At 38.4% G+C, this 26108-nt stretch overlaps 1 protein-coding gene across 1 annotated transcript; it reads left to right on the forward strand.

The window, feature by feature from the left end:
* The first annotated feature begins 9546 nt into the window (after window positions 1-9546).
* Window positions 9547-23822, forward strand: BLOC1S6 (biogenesis of lysosomal organelles complex 1 subunit 6). The gene is made up of 5 exons (XM_004480192.4): window positions 9547-9722; window positions 17068-17209; window positions 20389-20476; window positions 22833-22919; window positions 23320-23822. Exons 1-5 carry the CDS (start codon window positions 9641-9643, stop codon window positions 23437-23439), a joined length of 519 nt encoding a protein of 172 aa, XP_004480249.1. The 5' UTR covers window positions 9547-9640; the 3' UTR covers window positions 23440-23822.
* Window positions 23823-26108: the final 2286 nt, after the last annotated feature.

The following is a 26108-nucleotide window of genomic DNA, read 5'->3' on the forward strand; positions in this document are numbered from 1 at the left end:
ATAAAAAGAAATCAAAGATGGGTGATCCAGGAGGCTGAGGGCAGCATCCCCAATAAAAAGTCATGATTTTTTGTCCAATACTTCAGTTTCCTGGGGCTGCCACAACCATGCACCACAAACTGCATGGATTGAAACAAGAGGAATTTATTATCTACAGTTCTGGAGACTGGAAGTTTGAAATAAAGATGTCAGAAGAGCCAGGCTCCCTCTGAAGTAAATAGGATGAATTTTTTACATGTCTTTCTCTTGGCTTCTTCTGAGAGCTGGCAATTCTTGAAGTTCCTTTGTTTGTGGCTGTTTTAGTTTGCTAAAAGCTGTCTAAAGCACTATACCAGAAATGGGTTGGCTTTTACAATGGGGGTTTATTGGTTTGCAAGCTTGCAGTTCTGAGGTGGAGAAAAGAGTCCAAATCAAGGCATCAGGCAACACTCTCTTCCTGAAGACCAAAGACTGCGGGCTATCCTGAATTCCTCTGTCACCTGGGAAAGCACATGGCAGCATCTGCTGGTTTCTGCCTTCTCCTCTGGGCTCCGTTGCTCTCAGCTTCTGACTGCTCTGTCTGCAGCTATCTCTCTTGGCTTCTGTGGGTTCCTCTCTGAGCTCCTGAGTGTCTGTGTATCCATCCCTTTTAAAAGAACTCCAGTAAGAGGATTAAAATCCACCCTCGGTCATGCCTTACTGGAGGGATCTAATCAAAAGGCCCTTAACTGAAGTAACCTAATAAAAAGGTCCCACCTATAATAGCTTCATACCCACAGGAATGGATTAACCCCAAGACATCTTTTTCTGGGGTCCATCCAGCTTCAAACCGTCACAGCATTCATTGTTACATGGCTGTCTTCTCTCTCTGTATTAATCATTAGAGCATTTTAATTATTCCAGTAATAATAAAAAACAAAAACCAGACAAACAAAGAAAGTTGTACCCCTTAATAACCACCGCTCAATCTCTCTATTCTTCCTCTGCCATACATAGCTGCTATTCTGTTTCTATCTTTCTAATTCAGGTGTTCTTAACAATGGGTCTGTGAGCTTGAATTGAAATTCAAAAAAAGCCATTATTCTTGTGGGGAGATGTTGGTGTGGGTGTGATGTATGTATTAAATAATACACAGTAGAGTGTGGTCTTAGTAAGGGGTCCATTGTTTTCACCTGACTGGCAAAGGGGTCATGGAACAAAAAAGGTTAAGAACCCCTGTTGTAATTTATTTGTATTTGTGTTTTGTATAGATACTATCCTATTATTAACATCTTGAACTAATGTGGCACATTTGTTACAATTGATGAAAGGATATTATTGTAATTGTACTATTATTAATTAGTGATCTCTTTATTTCTTACTAACCAATCCTGCATTACTCCAATGTCTATTATAGATCATAATCCTTTATATTAAGTTTTCCTTATTCAAATTATTATGTGGTTTCTTTGTCCTGATTGCACCCTGACTGATATACCTGGCAAACCTGGAATCATGGGTGGGGGAGACCCTTCAGTGAGGGGCTGGGGCTGAGAGGAGAACCAGTCACTGTTCCAGTTGCCATTTGAGGCAGAGGGAAGAGGGAGAACTACTCTGATTTCTCCTTTACTCTCCCCTTTCAATCTCTCAATCTCCAGTCTCTACCAGTGCTTCCCATTGGCCAAACCTTGCTGGAAGCCAGCTTACACCAGCACCAAGGAGCCTGGGCCCTTGAGGTACAGAGCATGGCAACAGATGGCAGCGGAAGGGATATGAGGGCAGATGGGATTGGCAAAATCCTGCAGTTCTGCTCGACATTAAGGATTTAGCTCTACTAATTTTATGATGAAATACAGATAGAATATCTCTCATGTTTAAGTGAATCTACCCCCATCACAGGAAACACACAAGAATATTTTCTGAAACCTTAGAAGGAAAAATGACATCCTGCAATCCTTAGCTGTTAATAAAACATTAAGCCTTTAAATTTGCTCATTCATCTACTAAATTAAATGAGCAGTTGAGAAAAAAAATACTTTAAGATCAAGGCGAGTGAATAATTTTAAAGACAGCACCTTCATAAAATAATTCAAAGATATTGACAAAATTTACAGGAAGCCAAAGACTAAGGCGATAATTTAAAAATAACTTGATCCATTGGCATTTTTAAGTTGAAAAGGAATTGAAGACTCTGAACTCTTTGTATTATTGACCTCATCATATTACAAAGACACTGAATTTTTATATATCATCTCACCATCTGGTCTGGAGAAACTTTGGAAATTACTCATATTTAGCAATTGAACACTTTGAAGAGAACATTGTAAGAAATAAGGACTATTTTGCAAAGCTTATGCAAATACTATTTTTAGCAATTTTGAATGAAGTGTGATTAATTTATCCTGGCTAATTTAAATAAAACTAATCTAAAAGGAAAGTTGAGTATGGAATTATTTGTGCTGCCTATAGTCATTAAAATCACACTTTCTGCATCACTTAGACAGAGAATAAAGCAATAACAATTGATGGCCACTTTGATATATACACAGTAAGATTAAAAAAGGAATTTTGTGAAAACCCCAATGTGGAAAAATCACCATCTTTTGAACAATATAAGCATATGAAAAAATAAGAGGATTTAAAGTTCTTTGAGTGAATACAAATTTGGGCAGTAGGTTTACTAATGGTCCAAAAGCACTGATGATATTTCAAATGATTATCACTCATATTACATATATTCATTTATCGTCAGACAACATATTGTTAAAAAAATATGAAATTTGAGGGCATTTTCAGTTGTCCTGAATGACATTGCAATGACAGATACAGGCCATCATATATCTTGTAATAACTTACAAAAATGTGCGGGGGAGAGTATAAACTACAATGTAAACCATAATCTATGCTTAATGGCAGTGCTCCAAGATGTGTTCATCAATAAAGGCAAATGTACAACACTAATGAAGGATGTTGTTGATGTGGGAGAAGATGGGAGGGCTAGGGAGTGGAGCATGTGGGAATCCCCTATATTTTTTACATAACATTTATGTAATCTAAGTTTCTTTTTTAAAAAATGAAAAAGTATGTTTAAAAAAATATGAAGAAAATAAGATCCTACTTCCCCCACGGAAGCGGAATATTGAAAGTGGTACTGATGGTAAAGAAGACATTGGTGTCTGTGTCGGCCTCTATACTTCACACCTTGTACTTCTAACTCTACAGGTCCAGAATTTCAGTCGACAGTGGTGGAAATTTATCCATAAGAAAACTAGCCTATTATATGATATTGATTTGTACAAAAGAAGTGAATTTGTAGTAAAACTTAACCATCGCCAAGCCCTCTGATATTCATTTAAATAATTTATTCTCTCATCCCATCAGGAAAGTCTCATTAAGAAACCACATTAAGATTGAAAGGTTACTTAAGGGAAGTAGATGTGGCTCAAGGGATTGGGCTCCTATCTACCATATGAGGTCCTGGGTTCGATTCCCGGGGCCTCCTGGTGAAGGCAAGCTGGCCCATGCCACCACAGAGTGCTGAGAGCAGACAGTGAGTGCAAAAAAAACAATGGGGTGGGGCTGGGGGGGCGGGGGGGGAGGGTGGATAAATAAAGTAAAATAAATCTTACCAAAAAAAGGTTACCTAAGAAACCTAAAGTTCACTTAAGAAAAAAAAATTAAGGGTGGTGAATATATGTAGTCAGGACATTAATAACAGAAATAGTATTTCTTCTGGCACACAGTAAGTGCTCAGTCAGGCTGCTATTATTTGCAACAGTGCTTTACAGCTTACAGATCCTTTTCATATGTCTTAATGGGTATTTGATTTTTATAAGAACTATGTCAAGTAGTGGTTCCAAGATTACCATGCCTCTCTTACTGATGAAGAAAAGAGGCTCAGCTTAAGTGATCTGGCTGAAACCTTGAAACTAACATAGTCGATATCTGTTGTTTTCGGTGGCCTGACTCTGATTTTCCTTTAAGGAACTACCACTGTGACTTTCTACAACTCTTAGCTGGACCTGAGGTCAAGGGACTCTGCCTCTCCTTGTTACAAGTGACCCAGACTGGCCCATCAGGGTCTGCCCCCTTCTTTCCTCCCCCAGATGCTGATGCTGCGGCTACAGGTGGGCGTGTGGTCCAAGTAATTCAAGTCTTTTTAAAGTGATTGAAATGAATGCGAGGCATGAGTTGGCCTCATTCAGCTGTAAGGACTGTGAAAACCTGGAGCCATTTTCTTACCATACTGAGAGTGCTGGAGTGAAGCCAAAACAGAGAACAGCAGAGTGAAGAACCAGAGGGACAAAGAGAGAGATTGTTGATCTTATCTGAGGAAATGAATTTAGCTATCCCTGAAGCTAGATCAACTCCTGGACTTTGTACTTCTGAGAGGCAATAAATTACTTGTTTTGCTTAAGTAGATCTGGAGTTCTTACTTACAAACCCAAATTCCTAACTAATACGGCTAGTGGATGTCTTAGCTGGACCTTAAACATGCGTCTTTTGACATCAGCTCCTTTGCTAGAGCCACAGTCATATACCTCAAAAAGGCACCCATAACTAAAAATGTCAAAACGGACCAGGTGCTTCTGTGGGAGATCTGAGAACCTGTCCTCTTCTCACGGAGTCACATTATCCTAGGTTCCTTTCAAATTCTCTTTTAAAAAATTCTATTCCTGCTGTTTTCCACATTGCCTCAGGAAGACTCTACTTGCTGGCACCTATGATAGTCAAAGACTCTACCCGCTGGCACCTATGATAGTCTGGTTCTCCCGCTGTCTGAGCACATGCTAGGATGACACTCCCCTGCCCTCTTGAAGTTGGTTGTGGCCATGTGACTGGGTGTGGTCAATGAAATGTGACATGAGTCACATTTCACCTCTGGGTGAAAGTCTTCAAGAGTTAGTATGCAATTTGCCGTATTTCTTCTTCCTACTGCAATGACTGGGGATGTTCTTGCTGGTGGAGGCTCTGTCAGCTTAGGTCTCTGAGTGAAGACTGTGGACAGGGCCCTTTATAAGCTGGGCATATGTAAATGTGTAAACCTCTGAGAGGGGAGGGGTGTTCCTGGAGCACAACCTCGCCTGCCCTGACTGACACACATTTTCTGATACAGCACCTAAGCTCACCTTGAACACGCTTTGCCTCAAATGACCCTTGATTAACATTAAAAAAAGGAGAGAAAGGAAACAGTTTCAATCTGTGACTTAAATTATTTAAATGATGATTTGAAAACAGAAGTTTGAACAGAACTTGATTTGTATTTCCACATGTAAAATGTTTACAATAATTATGTGCATTTTCTGAAAATTTCAAAAGCCATTGCTTTTGACCATTGCTTTTTGACTAAACTTTTTGTTGGCAGTGTTAGGAAACATGTTGATGAAATAATGTATGTAAAAATATGTTACATAATACAAGAAAGGAATGATGGAAAGTGTAGCAGAGTTGCAGTGGGTGGAATTATTTTTAAACTTTGCTAATGTGAAAGAATATTCCACATATAAGAAAGAGAAAAATGGTTACAGTTGTTTGAAAAAATATTCTTTTCAGACTGGTTAACCATAGACAAAATGATTAACTGGTATTCTTTAATACTCCAACTTCCCTGAATTCCTGCCTGCAATTCCCTTCCTTTTTATTGTTTTAGGACAGATTATTATTTGTAGGAGGTGTTCCCCTATGTGAATATTTTCATAGTCTCAACACTTTAACCCACTAGAAGCCTAAGGTCATGAAGGGAAACATATTTCTCTTTTCCCGTAACTTTTCTCTGTAACCCTTGGGACCTCTTATCTTTCTCTCTCAAATCTTTTTGTCCCCTACTTCTCAATTCTTTCTTCTTATTCTGGACAAGAATTGAGAGATAAAAGGGATAGTAAAAGTGAATTTCTGTGAGAGAAGTAGGCCAAACTGAGAGTAGATTTTTAGCAAATCATAGCACATTCTATATATAGGGCATCCTTGATAACTACAGGAAAATAAATTATCCATGGATTAATGTTTACTTTTTCTTTAACTGAATCTCCTACCTGCTTACTTCCTTTCAGTTAGCAAAAATATAGGACATAGGAAAATTTAAGAAAAAGAGCAAAACTGAAAGGTGGAATAAACAGTTTTGATGTATTTATTCCGTTATATTCGCTCATCTGTCTTTTGGATTTCAAGGTCCCATAGGATATGGCCTTATTTTCTTTCTGCTCTGAATATGTAAAGTATTTGACTCTTTCTGGTTACTGTTTCTTTGAATTTCTTTGAACTATCTTCTTCAGAGCTACATGAATACATTATCTTTTATCTTCTTAAGTTCTTTTGGTCTAAAAGACTGTATATCACCTTTCTTTACTAGGTTCTTTCAGTAGCCAATTAGGAAAAGAAAACGATATGATGGGACCAGGGGGCATTAGTCAAGGAATATGGGCAACCTCTAGAAGTTGAAAAGGCAAGGAAACAGATTCCAGAAGCAACCAGCCTGCTAAAACCCTTTCAGGCTGGTTTTAGACTTTGGACTTCCAGAAGTATAAGATAATACATTTGTATTGTTTTAAACCACTAAGTTTGTGGTAATATGCTATAGCAGCAATAGGAAACTAATAAAACATTGATGTGTCCTTTACAATTCTTAGGTCTGTGTCACATAACTTAGCACTTTATGATCATGCTCACTAATTCTACTGTGTATAAATATCAAGATGTAAGTTCCTGGTGGACAGGAACCATGATTTTTACCTCTTTTTAAACCTCTATAGCCTAGTCCAATCTTTGGTACTCAGTTGCTTGGAGAGGATTATAACTTTGGTATAGGTAGCAGTTTGATATAGTTATGAATTCCAAAAATTAGATTATGTTTGTAAACTGATTTGTAACTGGGTGTGATTAAATTATGATTAGGGCTTTGATTGAGCCATGTCAGCAGGGTGTTGAGTTCCCACCCCTTGGTGGATGGGGACTCACAGATAAAAGGCACGGCAAAGGACAGAGTTAGAAGGTTTTTAATGTTGGAGTTTTGATGTTGGAGTTTGATGCTGAAGTCTTAAGCTGGAACCCAGGGAAGTAAGCACACAGGGGAAAGAGAAGCAAGCCCTGGAAAGAGAGGAACCCAGGAAGCCTGAACCCTGGCAGACATTGGCAGCCATCTTGCTTCAATACGTGGAAATAGACTTTGGTGAGGGAAGTAACTTATGCTTTATGGCCTGGTATCTGTAAGCTCCTACCCCAAAATAAATACCCTTTAGAAAAACCAACCGATTTTTGATATTTTGCATCAGCACCCCTTTGGCTGACTAATACAATATATAAAAGGGATTGGCCACTACCAGTGGGGAGATAAAAGGCATTTTGAAAGAAATAAATAATAACTCAATGAACTATATCTACTTCCTTGGCATAAAATTCTATCATTTTGCTTACAGCTCTGTGTCAGAGTGGTGTTAGGTGCTAGTAGCTGCACTTGATGCACTGAGCTGAAATCTGTGGGGTTAAAAAGGAAAAGGAGAAACAGAAAAACAAGATGGATCTGGTAGAAAGCCTTCCTTGTCTATTTAGCTAATTGTTTCTGTAATATTAAATAAAATTAAAATGCTGGAAAAGAACATTCATCAAGTATCTAAGATGAACTTTTCCTTAAAGCAAAATTGGAGAGAAAATGATAAAAATAGACAGGGTGTGACAGTTAAATTTAATCTATTAAATTCAAATGACTAATATGTTAATTTATGCAATATGCTTAATACCATGTTAAGAGATAAAGAAAGGAGTTCCAAGACATCTCATAGGACATGGATCTTTTATAAAGAGCCTTCCTATCTGGTTGCGATGTAATACTAACACTCAACTAAGGTTACCAGGCAGGTTATCATTAAGCACCATATTGTGTAATGCAGATTTTGGAGATTTTAGGTATTTGGAATTGGGGAATAGAGAATCAATCAATACTTCATTTATTCACCAGATATTTATTGAGAACCTATCATGATTATCTGCAAATGACAGTTTCCGTAAGGAGATTACAATCTAATAGAGGAAGTAAACAGAAATTGCTAATGCAAGGATGAATGAAGTGCTAAATAGCAGGAGGATGCTCTGCAATTCAAAGAAGGTATTACTATACTTCTGAACAGAAGGGAAGATTGTGAATGATTTTGAAGTAAAAGTATTATTCAGGTTGGGCCTTGAAAGATGAATAGGGCTTTGAATAGAATATTCCAGGCGGTGGCATTAGCAAGCTCACTGCACACATGAAAGGGCATAGTCTCTGGGGAATGCTTGGATGGGAAAAAGAACGTGTGCAGGGTAGTGAATTGATTTCCTATTGCTTCCATAACAAATCACTACAAAATTAAAACAACACAAATTTACTATCTTACAGTTCTGTAGGGTAAGTCCAACACAGGTCTCAGTGGGCTAAAATCAAAGTGTCTGCAGGGCTGAGTTCCTTCTAGAGGTCTGAGTGGTAAATCCATTTCTTTGCTTTTTCCAGCCAATCCTTGGCTCATGGGCTCTATCTTCAAAGCTAGCAGTGTTGCATCTCTGACGATTCACCAGTAGTTACTTCTCCCTCTTGACTAACCTCTTCTCTTTTTAAAGACCATTGTGATTACACAGGGCCCACTTGAATAATCCAGGATAAGCTCCCTATTTTAAGGTCAGATGATTAGCAACCTGAATTCCATCTGCAACCTTAATCTCCTTTTGACATATAACCTAACATATTCACAGAGAATTTATTTAGGGATTAAGGCATGGCTATCTCTGGGGGGTTGGGAAGGAAGGGCATTATACTGCCTACCATAGTTACTAAGAAGGAGCTAATCTTGACAGGAAAGGAGGCCGGAAGAGGAAGGGCTGTGAATGCCATGCTAATACAATGGGAAGCTGGTGCAAGTTTCTTAGACCGGACATAAATTATTTCATTTCTTGAAGACAGCTCTGGCTGTAATGTAGAAAACTGGACAGGTAAAATCGGGGAGCAACATTACAAGGCCACGGCCAAGAGAGAGAGGAACTGTGGTAGGGAGGGCAAAGCTGATTATTTTAGTTGGTCTAAGGCTGCATCTGCCTATTTTTAAATGTTTTTCATCAAGATTCGTGACATCATTCCACTGGATCTCAACAAGTGTAGTTTCCGGTCATCTGGCTGAATTTGTCCAGTAGATACTGCAAAGGAAACTTTAAATCAATCATCTACAATTACGGGAGACAGGAATCATGGCCAACACCCAATTAGCAAGGTCGAAGCTCACACAGAGCTAAGCATCGAATTTTCTAATGGCCCAAATCGCGGGGACAGCACGCAGTTCTTGTTTTTTAAGGTTGAAGTTCCATTTCTGCCTGCGCTTCAGTGAACAAACTGACTTGTTTCTCGCGTCCAACACAGAGCCCTGCCCACTGGGGAGCAGTACTTCCCCGCCGTCACGGCCCCAGGGTCGCAGACTTCCAAGTGCACAGAGACGAGTCTACTGACATTCCTTCCCGCTTCCGAAAATCGCGTCAGCGCGGGGATCCCGGGAGAGCCGAGAAGACCGGCCCACGGTCACGTGTCCGAGGCCGCCTTATTCCGCTTCCGTCACTTCCGGGTGCGACCAGCGCTTCTGTCCGGTCGGGCTCTGGAGGCGCTGGGTGCAACATTTCTGCCTCGGACGGTCCAGCGGCTTTCCCCTTCCTTGTTCCCAGCGGGACGGACATGAATGGCCCTGGGCCGCCGCCGCCGGACGGGGTCTTGACGGAGCCCCCTGACGGCCTGGGGACGGGGAAGACGCTGCCGGGTGCGTGCTGTCGGGTGGGGTGGGGGGACGGGGCGGGGACCGAGGGACCCGGGTCGGCTCTTAGTGGGTCGGAGGCCTAGGCAGTTCCGCGAGAGGAAGCTGTTTTTGGCAGCTGCTCCACCTGGCTAATCGCGGGATCCCGGAGCTGGGATCTTCGCGTCGAAATGGGGAACAGCGCGGGCAACCCAAGCCCGGAGAGGAAGCAGTGCTTGGGCGTGGGATTTGGGAGATTGATGGTGAATTCGCTCTTAGTTTGCTGCATCCGGCGAGTCATTGGGCATTCCTTATTCGGTAGTGGCTGGAGATGAATTTGTCAGAAGGATGACGTGATTGTAATTTAGAGAATCGATGTATCCAATATTGTTCATTCACTCACGAAATGTTGTCTTGCTTGGTGACATTGCTGTATCTCTGTTCCTCTAGCAGTCTTTCTCAACCTTTCAGGAGAGGTTTAAGTCTTAAGGCGCTATGGCATCCATTGAATGCAATCAGTTAACTTGCTATATGCAACTAGAACTGGGGTTCTTAACCTTTTTTTGTTCCACGGACCCCTTTGCTATAAGGTGAAAACTAAGTCCTCACAATACTGTGTATTATTTAATAAATATATCACACCTGCACCAACACTTCCCCACAAAAATAATGTTCTTTTTTCTTTTTTTTTTTTTTTTTAATTTAAATTCGAGCTCATTGACCCCTTGTTGTTCTAGAGCATACCCTTGGGAGAATTGAGAAAATAGTCACTCTTATTTTCCGTGTTCCATGATTCAGATAAGAAACCCTAGACGAGAAAGACTGCAGGGCTTTAGATGTGCCATTTCTTTTACTTCCTGTTCCAGAAATATAGTGCCAAGATAAGTGTCCTCAACCCTTTCTGGGTCATGCTTTTCCTCAACGATCTCCCCCTTTACAACTTCATGAGTTGTTTCTATGACTCCCTTGTATATATTTGCAGCTTGGGACCCTCTCCTAATTCTTGTTGCTCCTCCAGTCTGCTGGATGCCTTTACATTGTTGTTCTGCACTAACGACATATATGGCATGTGCAAAAATAAAAGCAGATGTCTGATCTTATTAGTGATGCCAAGTCACTCTCATTTAAAACTTCAAAATCACTTTTGACCCTTCCTTTTCTCACCTCTTGTCTCAGTGTAGGGGATTCTACTACACAGTTTCCACTTGCCTCTTTGTATTTTTGCTTTTAACCATCGCTGATGTAAGGTAGTCCACCTCCAGTCTTAATCTTCCAAACCATCTCTCTCACTGCTGTCACCTCACTGCCCCAAGATAAAGCTCCAGTCATATCACTCCCTTGCTCAGAAACCTTAAATGGCTCCTCACTTCTTCCTGAACAGATGTCTAGACCCATTAGTTTGACACTGAGGAGCCAACACTGGGACCATATGGTCTTATAACTCGCTGCTGTATATAACCCATGCTTTAGCCACCTTAAAATATTGCCCCTTTTCAGAGCAATCCTATTTTCCTTTACCTAAATTATGTCCTTCCACTCCTGTTTTAGAATTCCTACCCATTTGGAAATAGTACTCATACCTTTTTTTTTTTTTTTTTGAGTTTTAGGATAGTTTGTTATTTGGCAGTTTTGTGGCAGTAGCCAAATGATACATCCCTTTGCTGGAACTTCCCCACAACCAAGAAACATGCTCAAGCTTCTCCCATCTTAAAAACAAAAAAACAAAACAATATAAAAACTCCTTTTTCTGTCCCCTGTACTTCCCCTATCCATTGCTTGATCTCACTCCTTATTGTCACAGGAAGTCACTGAAAAGAAAAATTTGTGCTGTTTCTCCTTCTTCTCTGCCTATCCATGCCCTATCATTATCATTATCAGCAGCAGTGTTATTATAAAAAAAATTTTAAGCGCACAGAAAAATAGAGCAAATAGCACAATGAACCCCTGTAGACATTTTACCCATCTTCAAACACCATCTACTTTTTGCCATTCTTGTTTCATCTAACTGCCTCCAGTCCTCATACATTATTAGTGGGATTGTGAATTGGTACCACCTCTTTAAAGGGCAATTCCCAGTGTCTAAAAAAAAAAGTATAAATCCTTTTTCCTAGCAATCTACTTCTAAGAATTTATCCTACAGAAAGTGACACTATGCAAAGATAAGCAAGGAGACTAACTGCAGTGTTGTTTGAAATAGAAAAAAAAAACACAAAAAACACAAAAAACTGAGAAGAACTCATCCAAAGGGTTTCAACAAATTATAGCAGAATTCAATTCTGTTAAAAAGAATGCAATACGGGAAGTGGACTTGGCCCAGTGGTTAGGGCGTCCACCTACCAAATGGGAGGTCTGCAGTTCAAACCCCGGGCTTCCTTGACCCGTGTGGAGCTGGCCCATACGCAGTGCTGATGTGCACAAGGAGTGCAGTGCCACACAGGGGTGTCCCCGCATAGGGGAGTCCCACGTGCAAGGAGTGCACCCCATAAAGAGAACCGCCCAGCACGAAAGTGCAGCCTGCCCAGGAATGGCACCACACACACGGAGAGCTTACACAACAAGATGATGCAACAAAAAGAAACAGATTCCTGTGCCACTGACAACAACAGAAGTGGACAAAAAGAATATGCAGCAAATGGACACAGAGAGCAGACAACTGGGGGGGGAGGGGAGAGAAATAAATAAATAAATCTTTAAAAAAAAAGAATGCAATAGGGGAGTGGCTGTAGCTCAAGTGGTTGAGGGCCTGCTTCCCATGTACGAGGTCCTGGGTTCAATCCCCAGTTCCCCCTAAGAAAAACAAAAGAATGCATTAAATCCGTATATGTTGAAGTCTAATTTACCTATTTTTTTTCTTTGCTCTGTTTTTGATGTAAAGTCTTAAGAATCCATTGCCTACTCCTAGATCCTGAAGGTATTTTCCTTTGTTATCTTCTAAGTGTTTTATAATTGTCATTCTTATATTTCGGTCTTTGATACAGTTTGAGTTAATTTTTGTATATGGTGTGAGGCAGGAGTTCACTTTCATTCTTTTTAATGTGGAAAATCCAATTTTTCCAGCACCATTTGTTGAAGAGACCATTTTTTCCCCATTGAGTGGACTTGGTGCCACTTGGCCATAGATGTGTGGGTTTATTTCTGTGCTTACATTCTATTCCATTCATCTATATGTCTGTCCTTGTGTCAGTACCATACCGTTTTGATTACTGTTGCTTTATAGTAAGTTTTGAAATCAGGAAGTGTGAGTCCTCCAACTCTGTTCTCCTTTTTCAAGATGGTTTTGGCTATTTAGGGACCCTTGCTCTTCAATATGAATTTGGTGATTAGTTTTTCTATTTCTGCAATGAAGCCTCTTGGAATTTTGATTGGGATTGTGTTAAATCTGTAAATTGTTTTGGGAAGTATTGACATCTTTAATGATAGTGTCTTCTAACCAATGAGATCTTCCTTAGTTTCTTTCAGTAATGATTTGTAGATTTCTGCCTACAAGTCCTTTACATTCTTGCCTAAATTTATTCCTAGATATTTTATTCTTTTAGTTGCTAAAAGAATTCATTTAGTAAATGGAATTGTTTCATTGGTTTCCTTTTTGGAGTATTGCTTGTGTATAGAAATACCACTGATTTTTGCGTATTGATGTTGTCCCCATTACTTTACTAAATTCTTTTATTAGCTCAAATAGTTTTCTTGTAGATTCTTTGGGATTTTTCTATATATAGGATCATGTCAACAGTAAATAGTGATTGTTTTACTTCTTTTATAGTTTGGGTGCCTTTTATTTCTTTTTCTTGCCAAATTGCTTTGGCTAGCACTTCCAGTACAGTGTTGAATAGCAGCAGTGAAAGTGGGTACATATATGTTGATATAGAAAGATATTTAAGATATATGTTTAAGTAAAAAGTTGCAGAACATTATGAGTAATGTTTACACGATTATGCAAAAATGGTTTCTGGATGGCTATGTAAGAAGAAACTCGGAGTAAGTCCTTCTGGAGTAAGGGGGTGATTAATTTATTCTTCAGTTTATGCCCCTCTCTGAAGTGTTTGAAGATTTTATGATGAGTAATACTTAAAAAAAAAAGAAAGAAAGAGATGAAAATTCTATTCACTTTTCAAGCCTTGGCTCAAATCCCTGCACTTCCTTTAGGAATGCTTTACAGAATTGCCAAGGGAAAGTGATCTTTCTCCCTCTGAATTCCCATAACAGTTTCTGTTTCTCTAATGGCATGTCTCATGTTCTGTGAGTCCCTTGGATTGAGCCCTTCCAGGGAAGCTAGTTGCCTTATTTATTGTTGTAATCTCAGAGTCTAATATGTAATATAGATATTCAGCAAATGTTTCTTGTATGAATAGGATAGGTACTCTTATCTTTAAAAAAAATACCTCCTATGTTAAAGTACCATACGCTTATTAACTATTATGTTAAAATTTGAGTAACTGAGACTATTCTAGTAATCAGAAATTGGGCATCTAGGAGTAAAAATGTATATATATTGTAAGTGTCATGTATTTGTTGTTATTCCTTATAGTTGAAGTATCCTTTTGGTGTTTCTATCTGTATACCTGTAATATTTATGTTTCCTAGATTTACTTAAAGTTGCTGCTGTTTGCACCCTTACTGTAATCAAACCTTCAGCTGTGTCACCCGATAGATATAATTTATTCACTTCCCATTGGTGGCACAATATCCCTAAGTGCTTCACTTTTCTTATTATATGTTTTAATTTTATTTGTGGAGTGGTTTAGTTTCTAGTTTGCTTATACGTTTGAGTGTTGCCTTGTGCTTTAGTCTGCTAGGCAGCTGAAAGCAATATACCAGAAATGGGTTGACTTTTACAATGGGGAATTATGGCTTGCAACCTTACAGTTCTGAGCCTGAGAAAATGTCCAAATCAAATCATCATTAGGTGATGCTTTATCCCCAAAGACTGGCTGCCAGTGATCCTGGATTCCTGTGACAGGTGGAGTATTAGCCAGGGTTCTCTAGGGAAATAGAAGTAACAGGAGACATTTGTAAATAGCATAAGATTTTATAAAATTCTCTCACATGACTGTGGGGATGCAGAAGTCCAGATTATGCAGACCCGCTGCAAACCAGGGCTCTGATGAAAGTCCGATGAAGGTCCTTGATGAGTTCCTGGGAGTCACTGGCTGTCTAAAGATGGGCTTGGAAATACTCTGAATGCTGAAATCACTTCCCCTTTTAAGGCATTCAACAGATTGGTTAAAACAGGACTCATTGCTGATGGGACTCTCCCTGGTTGATTGTAGATATACTTGGCTATCAATGCAGTAAACTCACTGACGACTGAAGTCCATAAATGTCCTTGTATTACAGTTAGCCCAGTGTTTGCTTGACCAAACAACTGGGCACAATTACCTGGCTGAGTTGACACATTAGCTTAACCATCACACATGGCAAGGCAAATGGTGATATCTGCTGGTCTCTCTTTTCTCTTCTGGGTTTCACTGCTTCAGCTTCTTGCTTCCATGTCTCTTTTCACTCAGCTTTCATGGCTTTCTTTCTCTGAATTACGTTCTCTTATAAAGGACTCTTGTAAAAGCATTAAGACCCACCTTGGCCATGCCTTAACTGAAGTAACCTCATCAGAAGACCCTTTATTGAAGTAACATAATAAAATAGGTGTTCAATAGGTTTACTAGTATCCATGGGGATGACAGAGGCCAGGAGTTGGCACTTAACTGTCAGAAGCCAAGAGGCCACAATCACCATCTAAGAGGCAAGGTTGGAGAGGTAGTCAACTGGGCTTTATAAGCAGGGGGTTGTGGGAATGGTTAATGAAGCATGGCAATGAACATGGGTCCTGATGAACATTTATCACAGGGGTCTGCAAACTTTTTATTTAACAGACCAGGTAATAAGTATTCTAGACTTATGAAGGCCATATGCTACTGGAAAGTCTGGACTCCCCTGTCACATGGCAAGGCATCTCCTGGGCTCTCCTTCTCCTCTGGGCTTCTTTGCTGCCAGTTTCCTGCTTCCCTGGTTCTCTTTCTATTAAAAGAATTTCACTCTATTAAAAGAATTTCATTCTTTTATAAAGGACTGCAGTAAGAGGATTAAAACCCATCCTGGGCCACACTTTACTGAAGTAACCTAATCAAAAGGCCTTTAACTAAAGCAACCTAATTAAAAGGTCCCATCCACAATAGGTTCACACCTACAGGAGTGTGCCAGCTTTAAGAACATGATTTTCTGGGGTACAGTCTCAAACTACCACACCTTGCAACTTTGGGAATTCCAAAGTTTATTTGTGTTTCTCAGGGTTAAAAAAAAATCATACTGTTTTAGATTTCTCTAAGAGCTTATTTTGAATATGATAGCAGGCCATTTTTGAAAAAATCTTGCAAAAATACCATCTGTGGTAAATACTGTACCTGGAAATGTGCTATAAGCAATGAGTTGTGATAAGTGTATTCTATATAGTGATCTGATTGATATTACTAATTATTTCCAAATTGCGATGGAAAAGAGGTGTTTCAGGGTTTAATATTAATTTAAAAATGCTCAGAGTACAATTTTAGTAATAAAATTACTAAATTGTTATTTTTTCATTCTAAATCAGTGATTATCAAATCTTGGAAACCTTTAATTGAACCCTGTTTATACATTGTTTTCTACTTTCCTTGGTGGGAACAGTGATTGACGGATATTCATTTTAAACATTTTTAGATGCCTGGCACAATGATTACACTGTTATTATACAAAGAGAAAATATGAGGCATGGTTCCTGGCCTCAGGTATAATTTGGAAGACAAGATTTACACACAAGATGATTAGTTATGCACTGCTTTCTATGGTACCCTAAGGTGCTGAATCTTATGAGAAGAGAAATGCTTAGAAAATCTCTTTGTCCCTAACAAACGAGGAAACAACCCCCCTTTCACATGCAAATAATATATCAAGTTGTATGCAAAATAAATATTGACCCTCATTTTTGCTTTCATAGAATTGAAAATAAAATTTTGACATTGCATTTTTGCTTATAATTTCTGCATGCTTTTGAAAGCAAGAATGCTTTAGTTCAGTGATTATTACTCATTTTTAGGACTATAAGAGTCCATTGAAAACTATAAAGCCTCTGCCCTGAAAAAATATACGTGTTCAGAATTTTGCATATGTTCATGTTCTTTTTCTTTATGCCAGTCCCTGTTACTAAACAGTTTACTTCTAAACCTGTTTTTCAGAAGAAGCCCAGAAGAATGCCTGTGTGCCTGTAGTTGGGACAGTGGATATGTGCTCTGAAACCTACAGCTACCTTCCTTCTCTCCTTCCTGCCTGTTCCCTCCTCCCCATTTTCAGTAACTGTGTAGTTTACAAGTTTCCTAAATTTGATTTCTTTGCTTGGGGACAGGTTTAAATGACACTTCTCCAGATGAAGGGCTAGTAGAGGACTTGACTGTAGAAGACAAAGCTGTGGAGCAACTGGCAGAAGGACTGCTTTCTCACTATTTGCCGGATCTGCAGAGATCTAAACAAGCCCTCCAGGAACTCACGTAAGCTAACAGGAAACCATATGTGCATTCATTTCCTCTGTGACATAAATCAGAATTTACTGTAGAAGTATAATTGTTTACTGTTGAAGGTATAATATTGTGTAATAGTTCATCGTAATTGAGTTTTTCTATATCTTCAGTGATAACAAATGGTAGTAGAAGATGTATATAGTTATCTAAATGTGAAAAATGAAATGAATGCTCCTAGAATATTTGATCTCTTCTAAGAAGTACTCCTAAATCTTATCTAGATTCTGATTTGTTTTGATGTTTCACTATTATTTTATGAAGGTATTGCCTATTGGAGGTGTTGAAGGGTAGATATACCCAAGTTTCTGAGTAGAGTTGAGAAATTGCCTCCAAAAAGCCAAACTTGTTTTCAGTTGTTGGTTCAAATGAGTTGCCGCAGATATGTATCTTTTTCAAGATGACCTATTTCATTCCCAGTAGAGACTATTTGTTAAATAAAGGATAGGAGGATATGTTATGAGAGGAACAGGGTAGAATAGAATAGAACCTGTAAAGTATGATCATTGTATATATATATATTTATAATACAGATTTTATCAGCTCCCACCATATGCATCAGACTTAGCTTCTGTTTCCTCCTGGTTAGACCTCTCTGGATTTCCCAGACTAACCTATCATTGCTTTCTGTGGTGTTCAGTTCTAAGTTGACTATGAACTCTTGCTGCTCTAAGACATTCCCTTTAAGAACTTTTGGAAGTTGTTCATGATATCCTTTTATTTTCCTTTTAGAGATTTATTTTTAAATTTGTTTATTGCCTCCCCCACTTGTTGTTTGTGTTTGCTGTCTGCTCTCTGTGTCTCCTTGTCTTCTTGAGGGACAGGGAATTGAACGTGGGACCTCCCATGTGAGAGAGAGGCACTCAATCATGAGCCACCTCAATTCCCTGATTTGTTGTGTCTCTTACTGTCTTTTCTCTTTGTGTCTGTTGTGTCATCTTGTTGCGTCAGCTTGTTGCACCTGCATGTTGCACCAGCTCGCCTTCTCCAGGAGGCTCGGGGAACTGAATCCAGGACCTCCCATATGGTAGGAAGGAGCTCTATTGCTTCCCTATTTTCCTTTTAATAGCTGTGGGATCAATATGATGACCCCTTTTTAAATTTTTTATTTTATTTTTATTTTTTAATATATTTATTTTTAGGTTTTTTTCTTTTAAAATTTTTGGTATATTTGTGTCTTTTTTCTCTTTTTCTTGGTTGACCTGGCTAGACGTTTATTAATTTAATTGATTTTTTTCAAAGAATCATCTCTTGGTTTCGTTGGTTTTTCTTTATGTTCCTGTTGTACAGCCTGCTTTTGCTGTCCTGTTGGGTTCTCCTATCATCCATTCTGAATTTCACCTTTTCGGGTCTCTTATCAGAGCTGGAGAGACAAACTTGTGACCTGTGGTAGATGCCACACACAGTGCCGGATGGTGGAATATTGTCATTGCCCTTCATTTTCTTCATTGCTATTCTTTTTCCTCACTGTTTTCTATTTAGCACAGTAAATATTCAAATAGGTAACCTCTTGTCACTTAGCTCTGTGATCCTAACATTGATCTGTAGAATACCAGGGAAGTTGGCTTCCCTTTGGTATTAGATTTTTGAATCAGAATTTTAATGTGGACCTTCAGAAGTTATTTGGTCTGACCTTCTTACTTTATAGATGAGGAAATTTAGGCCCAGAGAAATAAAATGAATTTCCAAGATCCCACAACTGGTCATAGGCAAGAATTTCTACAAATAACAAGTAATAAAATAATTTTAAATGATTTGATTATTTTTGTTATTAGAGTTTATAACTGAGTCAAGAATAAGACATTTAGCTATTAGAATGTAGCTTTGGAAGACCTTGTATAAAGGGGTCAACTCAGCCTGGCAGAATATCTCAGCCTACATGTAATATCAGGTGTTAAAAACTGGTTTTTGACTTTGGATAAAAGGGGGAAATGGAAAGGACAAATGAGTTTATATGGCTATGAGTCTCCAAAAAAGAGTCAGGAGATCATCAGAGGGGTGATACTTACGCACACCTCAGCAGGATATCAGAGACAGCCAAGGTAGATGGAAACCCAGGTGTTGGTTCTCCTAAGGGCTGCAGGGACCCACAGTTTCTATGGTCATAGCAGATGGTTCTGGAGTTCAGGGCCATGTCAGTTGGGCCTACTTTGGAGTTTGTGTTCCTGAGTGTGATGGAGTTGGCCTCAGATATGATCTCTCTACACATGCCTCTTCTGTTACTTTTACCGGACCTGTGGTTGGCATTTGGGTTGGTGTATACTCAGGAGACCTGAATCTCTGGACTGTCCATGTGACGGCCAGGCCCTGGGCCACAGGAGACTTACAGCTCCTACCCTCTGGTTTCTTGGACTTACCCTGGCCAGCTGACAGGGAGGTGAAGAGAATCAACCACCACACCAGGGAGCCAAGAGTGCCTACAACTGCAAGCAGGAGAATTGCATCATCCATGAGGAATCTAAGCCCCCTCTTGATGTAGAGGGGGACTGGACATAACCATCCCAGGGTCCACAGGCTGGAGGAATAGAGTATGGATTAGAGTGGACTTACTCGTGTTCTGCTGGGGAACTATTGTGATTAGTAAGGGAAGAAATTGTAGTAGTGATGTGGAGAGAGTGGCCAGGGTGGCTGCTGATGGTAGGGAGATGGAAGAAGAGATATGGTGTGGGGGCATTTTCAGGATTTGGAGTTGTCCTAGGTGGTGCTGCAGGGATGGATGCTGGACGTTGTGGCCCACTGAGGCCTACTGTGGCCCACTGGGTGGTCTGGGGGAGAGTGTGGACTACAATGTGGACCACTGTCCATGTGGTGCAACAGTGCTCCGGAATGTATTTGCCACGTGCAGTGGATGTGCTGCAATGATGTAAGAGGTTGTTGATGTGGGAGGGGAGGGGTGGGAGGGATGGGGGGGTATATGGGGACCTCATATTTTTTGAACGTAACATTTAAAATAAAATAAGAAGAAAAAAAGAATGTAGCTTTGGAATATTATTTTGAAAACAGATTATGCTAAATCAAATAAGCCTTGAAGAATTATACTTTTCCTACTTAATTTCTAACATTTAGCATTAACCAAGTTAAATATGATTCCTTTTAATGAACCAGTATTTACAGTATATAATGTTTATTTTGGCTGTGTGCTTTTGTTTCAGACAGAACCAGGTTGTATTATTAGACACACTGGAACAAGAGATTTCAAAATTTAAAGAATGCCATTCTATGTTGGATATTAATGCTTTGGTAAGTGTGATTTAGTTGATGTAGCTTAAAGATATTTTGTTTTAAAAACACCTAGGGGGAAGCGGGCTTGGCCCAGTGGTTAGGGTGTCCGTCTACCACATGGGAGGTCTGCAGTTCAAACCCCGGGCCTCCTTGACCCGTGTGGAGCTGGCCCATGCGCAGTGCTGATGTGCACAAGGAGGGCCCTGCCACGCAGGGGTGTCCCCGTGTAGGGGAGCCCCACGCGCAAGGAGTACGCCGCGTAAGGAGAGCTGCCCAGCGCGATAGAAAGTTCAACCTGTCCGGGAATGGCACCACACACACGAGAGCTGACACAACAAGATGACACAACAAAAAGAAACACAGATTCCCATGCCGCTGACAACAACAGAAGCGGACAAAGAAGAACATGCAGCAAATAGACACAGAGAACAGACAACTGGAGCAGGGGGGAAGGGGAGAGAAATAAACACATAAATCTTTAAAAAAAAACACCACCTAGGTTTATCCTCCCATCTGAACTTTGTACTTAAGTGTGTTTAGGATCTTTTCCTCTAATTTTTCACATTTAGAATTTATCTTTCAATAGGAAACTTTGATTTATGGTATTAGAACTTCCATTTTCTTTATTTTTTTTCCATTGTCTTTAACTTTTGTCTTTCAAATATTGAGCTTATAATAGGAAATTTAACTTATTTATGAAAGTCTGGAATAGATTTGCCCATTATTAAAGACTTAGAGAATTGAAAGTGAAGAACTATTGGGTACTATTTTTCCCCTTAAAGAAAGACCATCTCAGTTTAGCTATCAATTTGCATTTTTCCCCCCAAATTAGTATTTTATTTAATTGTATGGCATATCTACAATACTGTAATAAATCAGCTCCATGGACTGAAATGGGCTCTTTGAGAGTGAATAATTATATCTTTCAATATAAATGACAGTAGAATTCTATCCTAATCGCTATAGTTTTTAATAAGAGGAACTGATTCTTTTTATTTTAAGAAACAGGGAATTAAAAAAATTAAAAGGAACTTGTGGCTACCTACCTCCTCCCTTTGAATGTTAGAAATGACTTGGTTTGCATGATTTTGTGGCCATTCATATATACCTAAAAAAAATGGACTTTCCATTGAGCAAATGTGGCTTATTAATGCTTTCTTTTTTTTTTGGTTTTTTTTTTTTTTGCTCATCTGTTTGTTTTTTCTTTAGGAGGCACTGGGAACCAAACCGCAGACCTCCATGTGGAGGCAGGCACTCAACTGCTTGAGCCACATCCCCCCCGCTCAATGCTTTCTTTTTGTAATAAGCAAAACAAAGTCCATGTTCTCTAGCATTAGAGAGAGGGCTGTGGTAGTATATGGAAAATCTTCTTTCTATTCATTAGTTCCTAACTTTTGGTGAAGGAAGTGGGCAAGACTCACCTACTTTTGTCTTCCCCTCTGAGTTCATGGTGCAGCAGAATGAATGAATGTTGAGTGAATGAATCAAGTAGAATTGATACTTTTGCTTCACTGTGAAGGGGCAAGAAGGAAGACTTACCCAAGAGTGGTTTTGATTATTAGCAAGGAACTTCAAACTGGAAGGCAGAGAGATTTAAAAAAGGCATATAAACTTTTGAGCTCATCAGACTATGACTTTATTAGCTACATTAAGGTTGCTAATCTCTCTACTGACACCTCTCTAATTTCTTCTAAGTCCATTAACTTGTCTGAGAATGAGATGTTTTTTTCCTTTTCTCCCATCCATCAGAGTCTGTGTCAACTTTCTGTCTTCTTCTGGCATGGAACTTCAGTTTAGACCATGTGGGCTGGCTGTGATGTAGTCTATCCTTAGAACTCCTTGGGAAGAAAAGTATCCTTACCATGGTCATTATGCTTGGTCTAACTTCAAAAACACAAGGATTGTGACTAAACTTGGTGTATAGTCCTTTCAGGACTCATAGATTTTTAAATGGGCAGAGGCACTTCATTTAAATTTGTCCTATGAACCCTGGCTGGGTCTCTGCCTTGAAAAGGTAGTAGATAGTTTTACTTTTCTTGAATGGGACTGATAGCATTATTGAATAGTTGAAATTTTAGGAATTTATTTGCATATTTTGAAAGTAAAATGTCTATATTCAAAATAAACTAAATGTTTTTTGTATGTTTAGTAACTTTTAGATCAATCTGAACTGAATCAAGAGTTTATAAAATGTTGCTAATAATTTAAGTCAGATTTGTGTTTTGGAATTAAAACATGGGGGTACTTAAGACTGTTTCAAAATTGATCAGTTTAGGAAGAATAACCTGTGATTTAGTCATTGACTTTTTTTTTAAATCAATTTTGATATTTCAGCTATTTTAACTTGAATTTTCATTTACTTTTCCATATTAAGTTCACTGAAGCTAAACACTATCATACCAAATTGGTGAATATAAGAAAAGAGATGCTGATGCTTCATGAGAAGACATCAAAGTTAAAAGTGAGTTTAAAATTCTTCTTTCACGTTCTTTGGAAGAGGTTTAATTTTTTGTTTTTCTTTAATATTCACTTTTTGACTTTTTATGTATCCAGATGCAATAATATACTTAATTTGAAGTATATTCTTTTCTATTAAAATTGTCCTTTTTTGAACCCAGTCTGGGCTTTTGTACTAATAGTTGGGCTGGTAGCTTACATTCTCTGGATATGTAGCTGCAGTTCTCATTTAATAAGAACTAGAAGTAACACATTTTTAGGTTACCTAAAGCTAATTTAAAAGTTAAACATGAAATTTACTAATATGTATTGATTATCTCAGATCAAAGCACTGTTACTTTTAAGTAAGGCCATAATCTAAAATACTTGATTGTTCTTTTGGCTTTAAAAATTTTTTGACACAGAAAAGAGCACTTAAACTGCAGCAGAAGAGGCAGAAAGAAGAGTTGGAAAGGGAGCAGCAACGAGAAAAGGAAATTGAAAGAGAAAAGCAGTTAACTGCCAAACCAGCTAAAAGGACATGAAAGGTTGACTGTGTTTGTGTGTGTTTCCTTTCCCTACCCCTATTGTTTGGATTTAATATAACCTAGGTATAGACTGCTGTTAAGGTAGTGCCTTATACCATTGTATTGCTCTTTTTTTAAAGGAGGTACTGGGGATTGAACCTGGGACCTTGCACATGTGAAGCAGACCCTAACCACTGAACTATATGTGCTCCCCAATTGTGTTACATTTCAAAATCCATCTCTCAACATTGCTGGGTCTCTATATCTTCATTTTAGCCATCCAACAAACCTTTTTTCTAAATATCAGACATAATGTTACTTGGTTTTGATACTTATCTGTAATTTTTTTCAACTTTTGTTTTACTTAATTTTAAATTTCATTATTTTGACCTTGAATCATTTATTAACTGGAAAATGGTTTGATATATTAGCCTACACTCTACATGGTTAAAAATTAGTATGAAATTTTTAACTTCTTAACAGGTATAGATTTAAAAATTCTGGTTTCTCATTTTAGGAGTTGACTTACCTTTCTGGTTCTACAGCGTTGGTTTTTAACAATTGCCTTTGCATTGCTTGGTAAGAAAAAAATGCCAAGTGTGTAATCACATATGCCACTGGAACAGAGGTAGTATAAACCTTTGTGAAGAACATGAAGGGAAAGTGGGTACATGTGAAATAACAGCATCTTAGATGTAGGATAAGGGAGCAAGATGCCAGGTAGATTCCACTAACCATATACTCTTTCTGCTTCTTGGACTCTAAAGCCACAATGCACCTTTGTTGTTGTTACTTAGTTCTTATGTAGCTTCTGGGTTCAGAGTAGATTACATCTGTTCCTAAGGTTTTCCTGGGCTTGTGGAGCTATCACATACTCATATATGTTTAAATATTTGTAATACTTAGTAACATTCATGACACATTGAGATAAGGTGATGGACCCAGCTTTCCAACGTGAAGACCTACTTACTAGTTCTATCTATCCTCTGATTTGCTGTGTGGCCTTACATGTAGTTACCTTTTCTGTGCTTTTTAAAAATTCCTATACCAACTATCTATACCAACTACCTACTTTATAGATAATGACAGGAATGGTAGAAATTTTATAAATAGTTTCTTCACAGAAGAAGGCAGCATGATACTTTTAGTGTTTTCTAGAACTTTTCCCCTCAGTATTAAATGTAGCAACTGATTATGTGAGGGAAATATTATGAAGTTTAATTGTTTAAAATTCAAAGCACATCATTCACTGTTTTAGTATTATTTAATATTCAACTGGTCTCCAATCTCTATTACATAGGGAATATACAGAATTTATAAAGGGTTAAGATTAGAATGTGTACCTTTTGTAATCCACATTACATTTTTGGTAAGCTGGAATCACTACCTCTATCTCATATCAGGCTAATGATTAAGAAAGCATTAGATACAGGTTGAGTGCTAAAAAACCTGGTCTGTTGAAAGGTTTATGGTTTGTTTGAAAGAGCCTTTCCCTTCTTTAATGAATGAAAATAGTCTCACAATCCACATGACTTTGCTCTTACATTTAAGAGTATAAATACCTTTACTTAAAAGGGCTAATGTTGCCCTCAAACACTTGATAAAACTGCCCAGGGCAGGATTCCTTAGGGCTTGCAAGACAATGTCACCTAAATTGCTGAATGTTCTCATTTTCAACCTGATAAAGTCTGTGCATTGTTTCTCAGGGTGGTTTGTGGACCAGCTGCAATGAATGTTTAAAATCCTGGACATCACTCTAAATCTACTGAATCAAATCTGTTTTGTATTAGTTTGCTTGTTTTTAAAGTTTCCTCAAGTGATAGTGAAGTACCCTAAAGGTGAGAGCCACTGGTCTCGCTCAGAGGAGTCCTCACTAGGCTGCACATCATTATCACCTGGGGAGCTTATTAAAAAGTACAGATACTCCTGGGCATTCTTATTCAGTAGTTATGAGTTGGAGCCCAAAATCTGTATTTTTGTAAAGAGCTTCTCAGATAATTCTAATGCAAGGGACCACTGGTCTAGACTTTCTGGTGAATTTTATTTATAAACAGTGAAATAATTTAAAAACTTCCTAGTAACTCTTAAGAGGGGTTAATCTAATGAAATAAATTCTAAACTACTGCTTTTCATATAAAGTCAGATTTGAGAATGAACCCTAGCAAGCAGGAAATACATGCAGAATTCTGGTTAATTAAATGAACTTTTGTGACCTATATTAAAATAAATGTTTATCGAATGAATGACAAGGCACACACACTTTCAGAATTACTCTATATAAATTTTAGAGACTTTCAAAACTGTCTAAATGGATATATATATATATATATATATATATATATATATATTAGCATCCATTATTTTAAAGTCAATTATAAATCAATATTGTTATCTTGGTAGTTAAACTTTAAAAATGTTAGCTATATTTCATTAATATAGAAACATATTATTGATCAAATCTGAATGGGATCCCTTATGATTAGTTTTCTGTATTTTTGCATAAAATAGTGAATTGGTGCTTGGGAGACTTTTGGTTTGGGGTTGAAAAAAATTGCCTTTATTTTGAAACTATATGATATATGCACTGAATGAAAATGATGTGAGTTCATTTTGTATTTACTGGGCAATAGTTATCAGGTAAATATGCAGACATTGAATGTAGTATAGATTGTGTCCGCAGTGAGTTT

This window comes from Dasypus novemcinctus, chromosome 3, assembly GCF_030445035.2.
Source record: "Dasypus novemcinctus isolate mDasNov1 chromosome 3, mDasNov1.1.hap2, whole genome shotgun sequence".
NCBI lineage: Eukaryota > Metazoa > Chordata > Mammalia > Cingulata > Dasypodidae > Dasypus > Dasypus novemcinctus.

Coding starts and splice junctions, on each gene's coding strand:
- BLOC1S6 (XM_004480192.4), top strand. CDS start 9,641: ATGAATGGCCCTGGGCCGCCGCCGCCGGACGGGGTCTTGACGGAGCCC. Junction 9,723..17,067: donor GACGGGGAAGACGCTGCCGG/GTGCGTGCTGTC, acceptor GCTTGGGGACAG/GTTTAAATGACACTTCTCCA. Junction 22,920..23,319: donor AGAAGACATCAAAGTTAAAA/GTGAGTTTAAAA, acceptor TTTTTGACACAG/AAAAGAGCACTTAAACTGCA.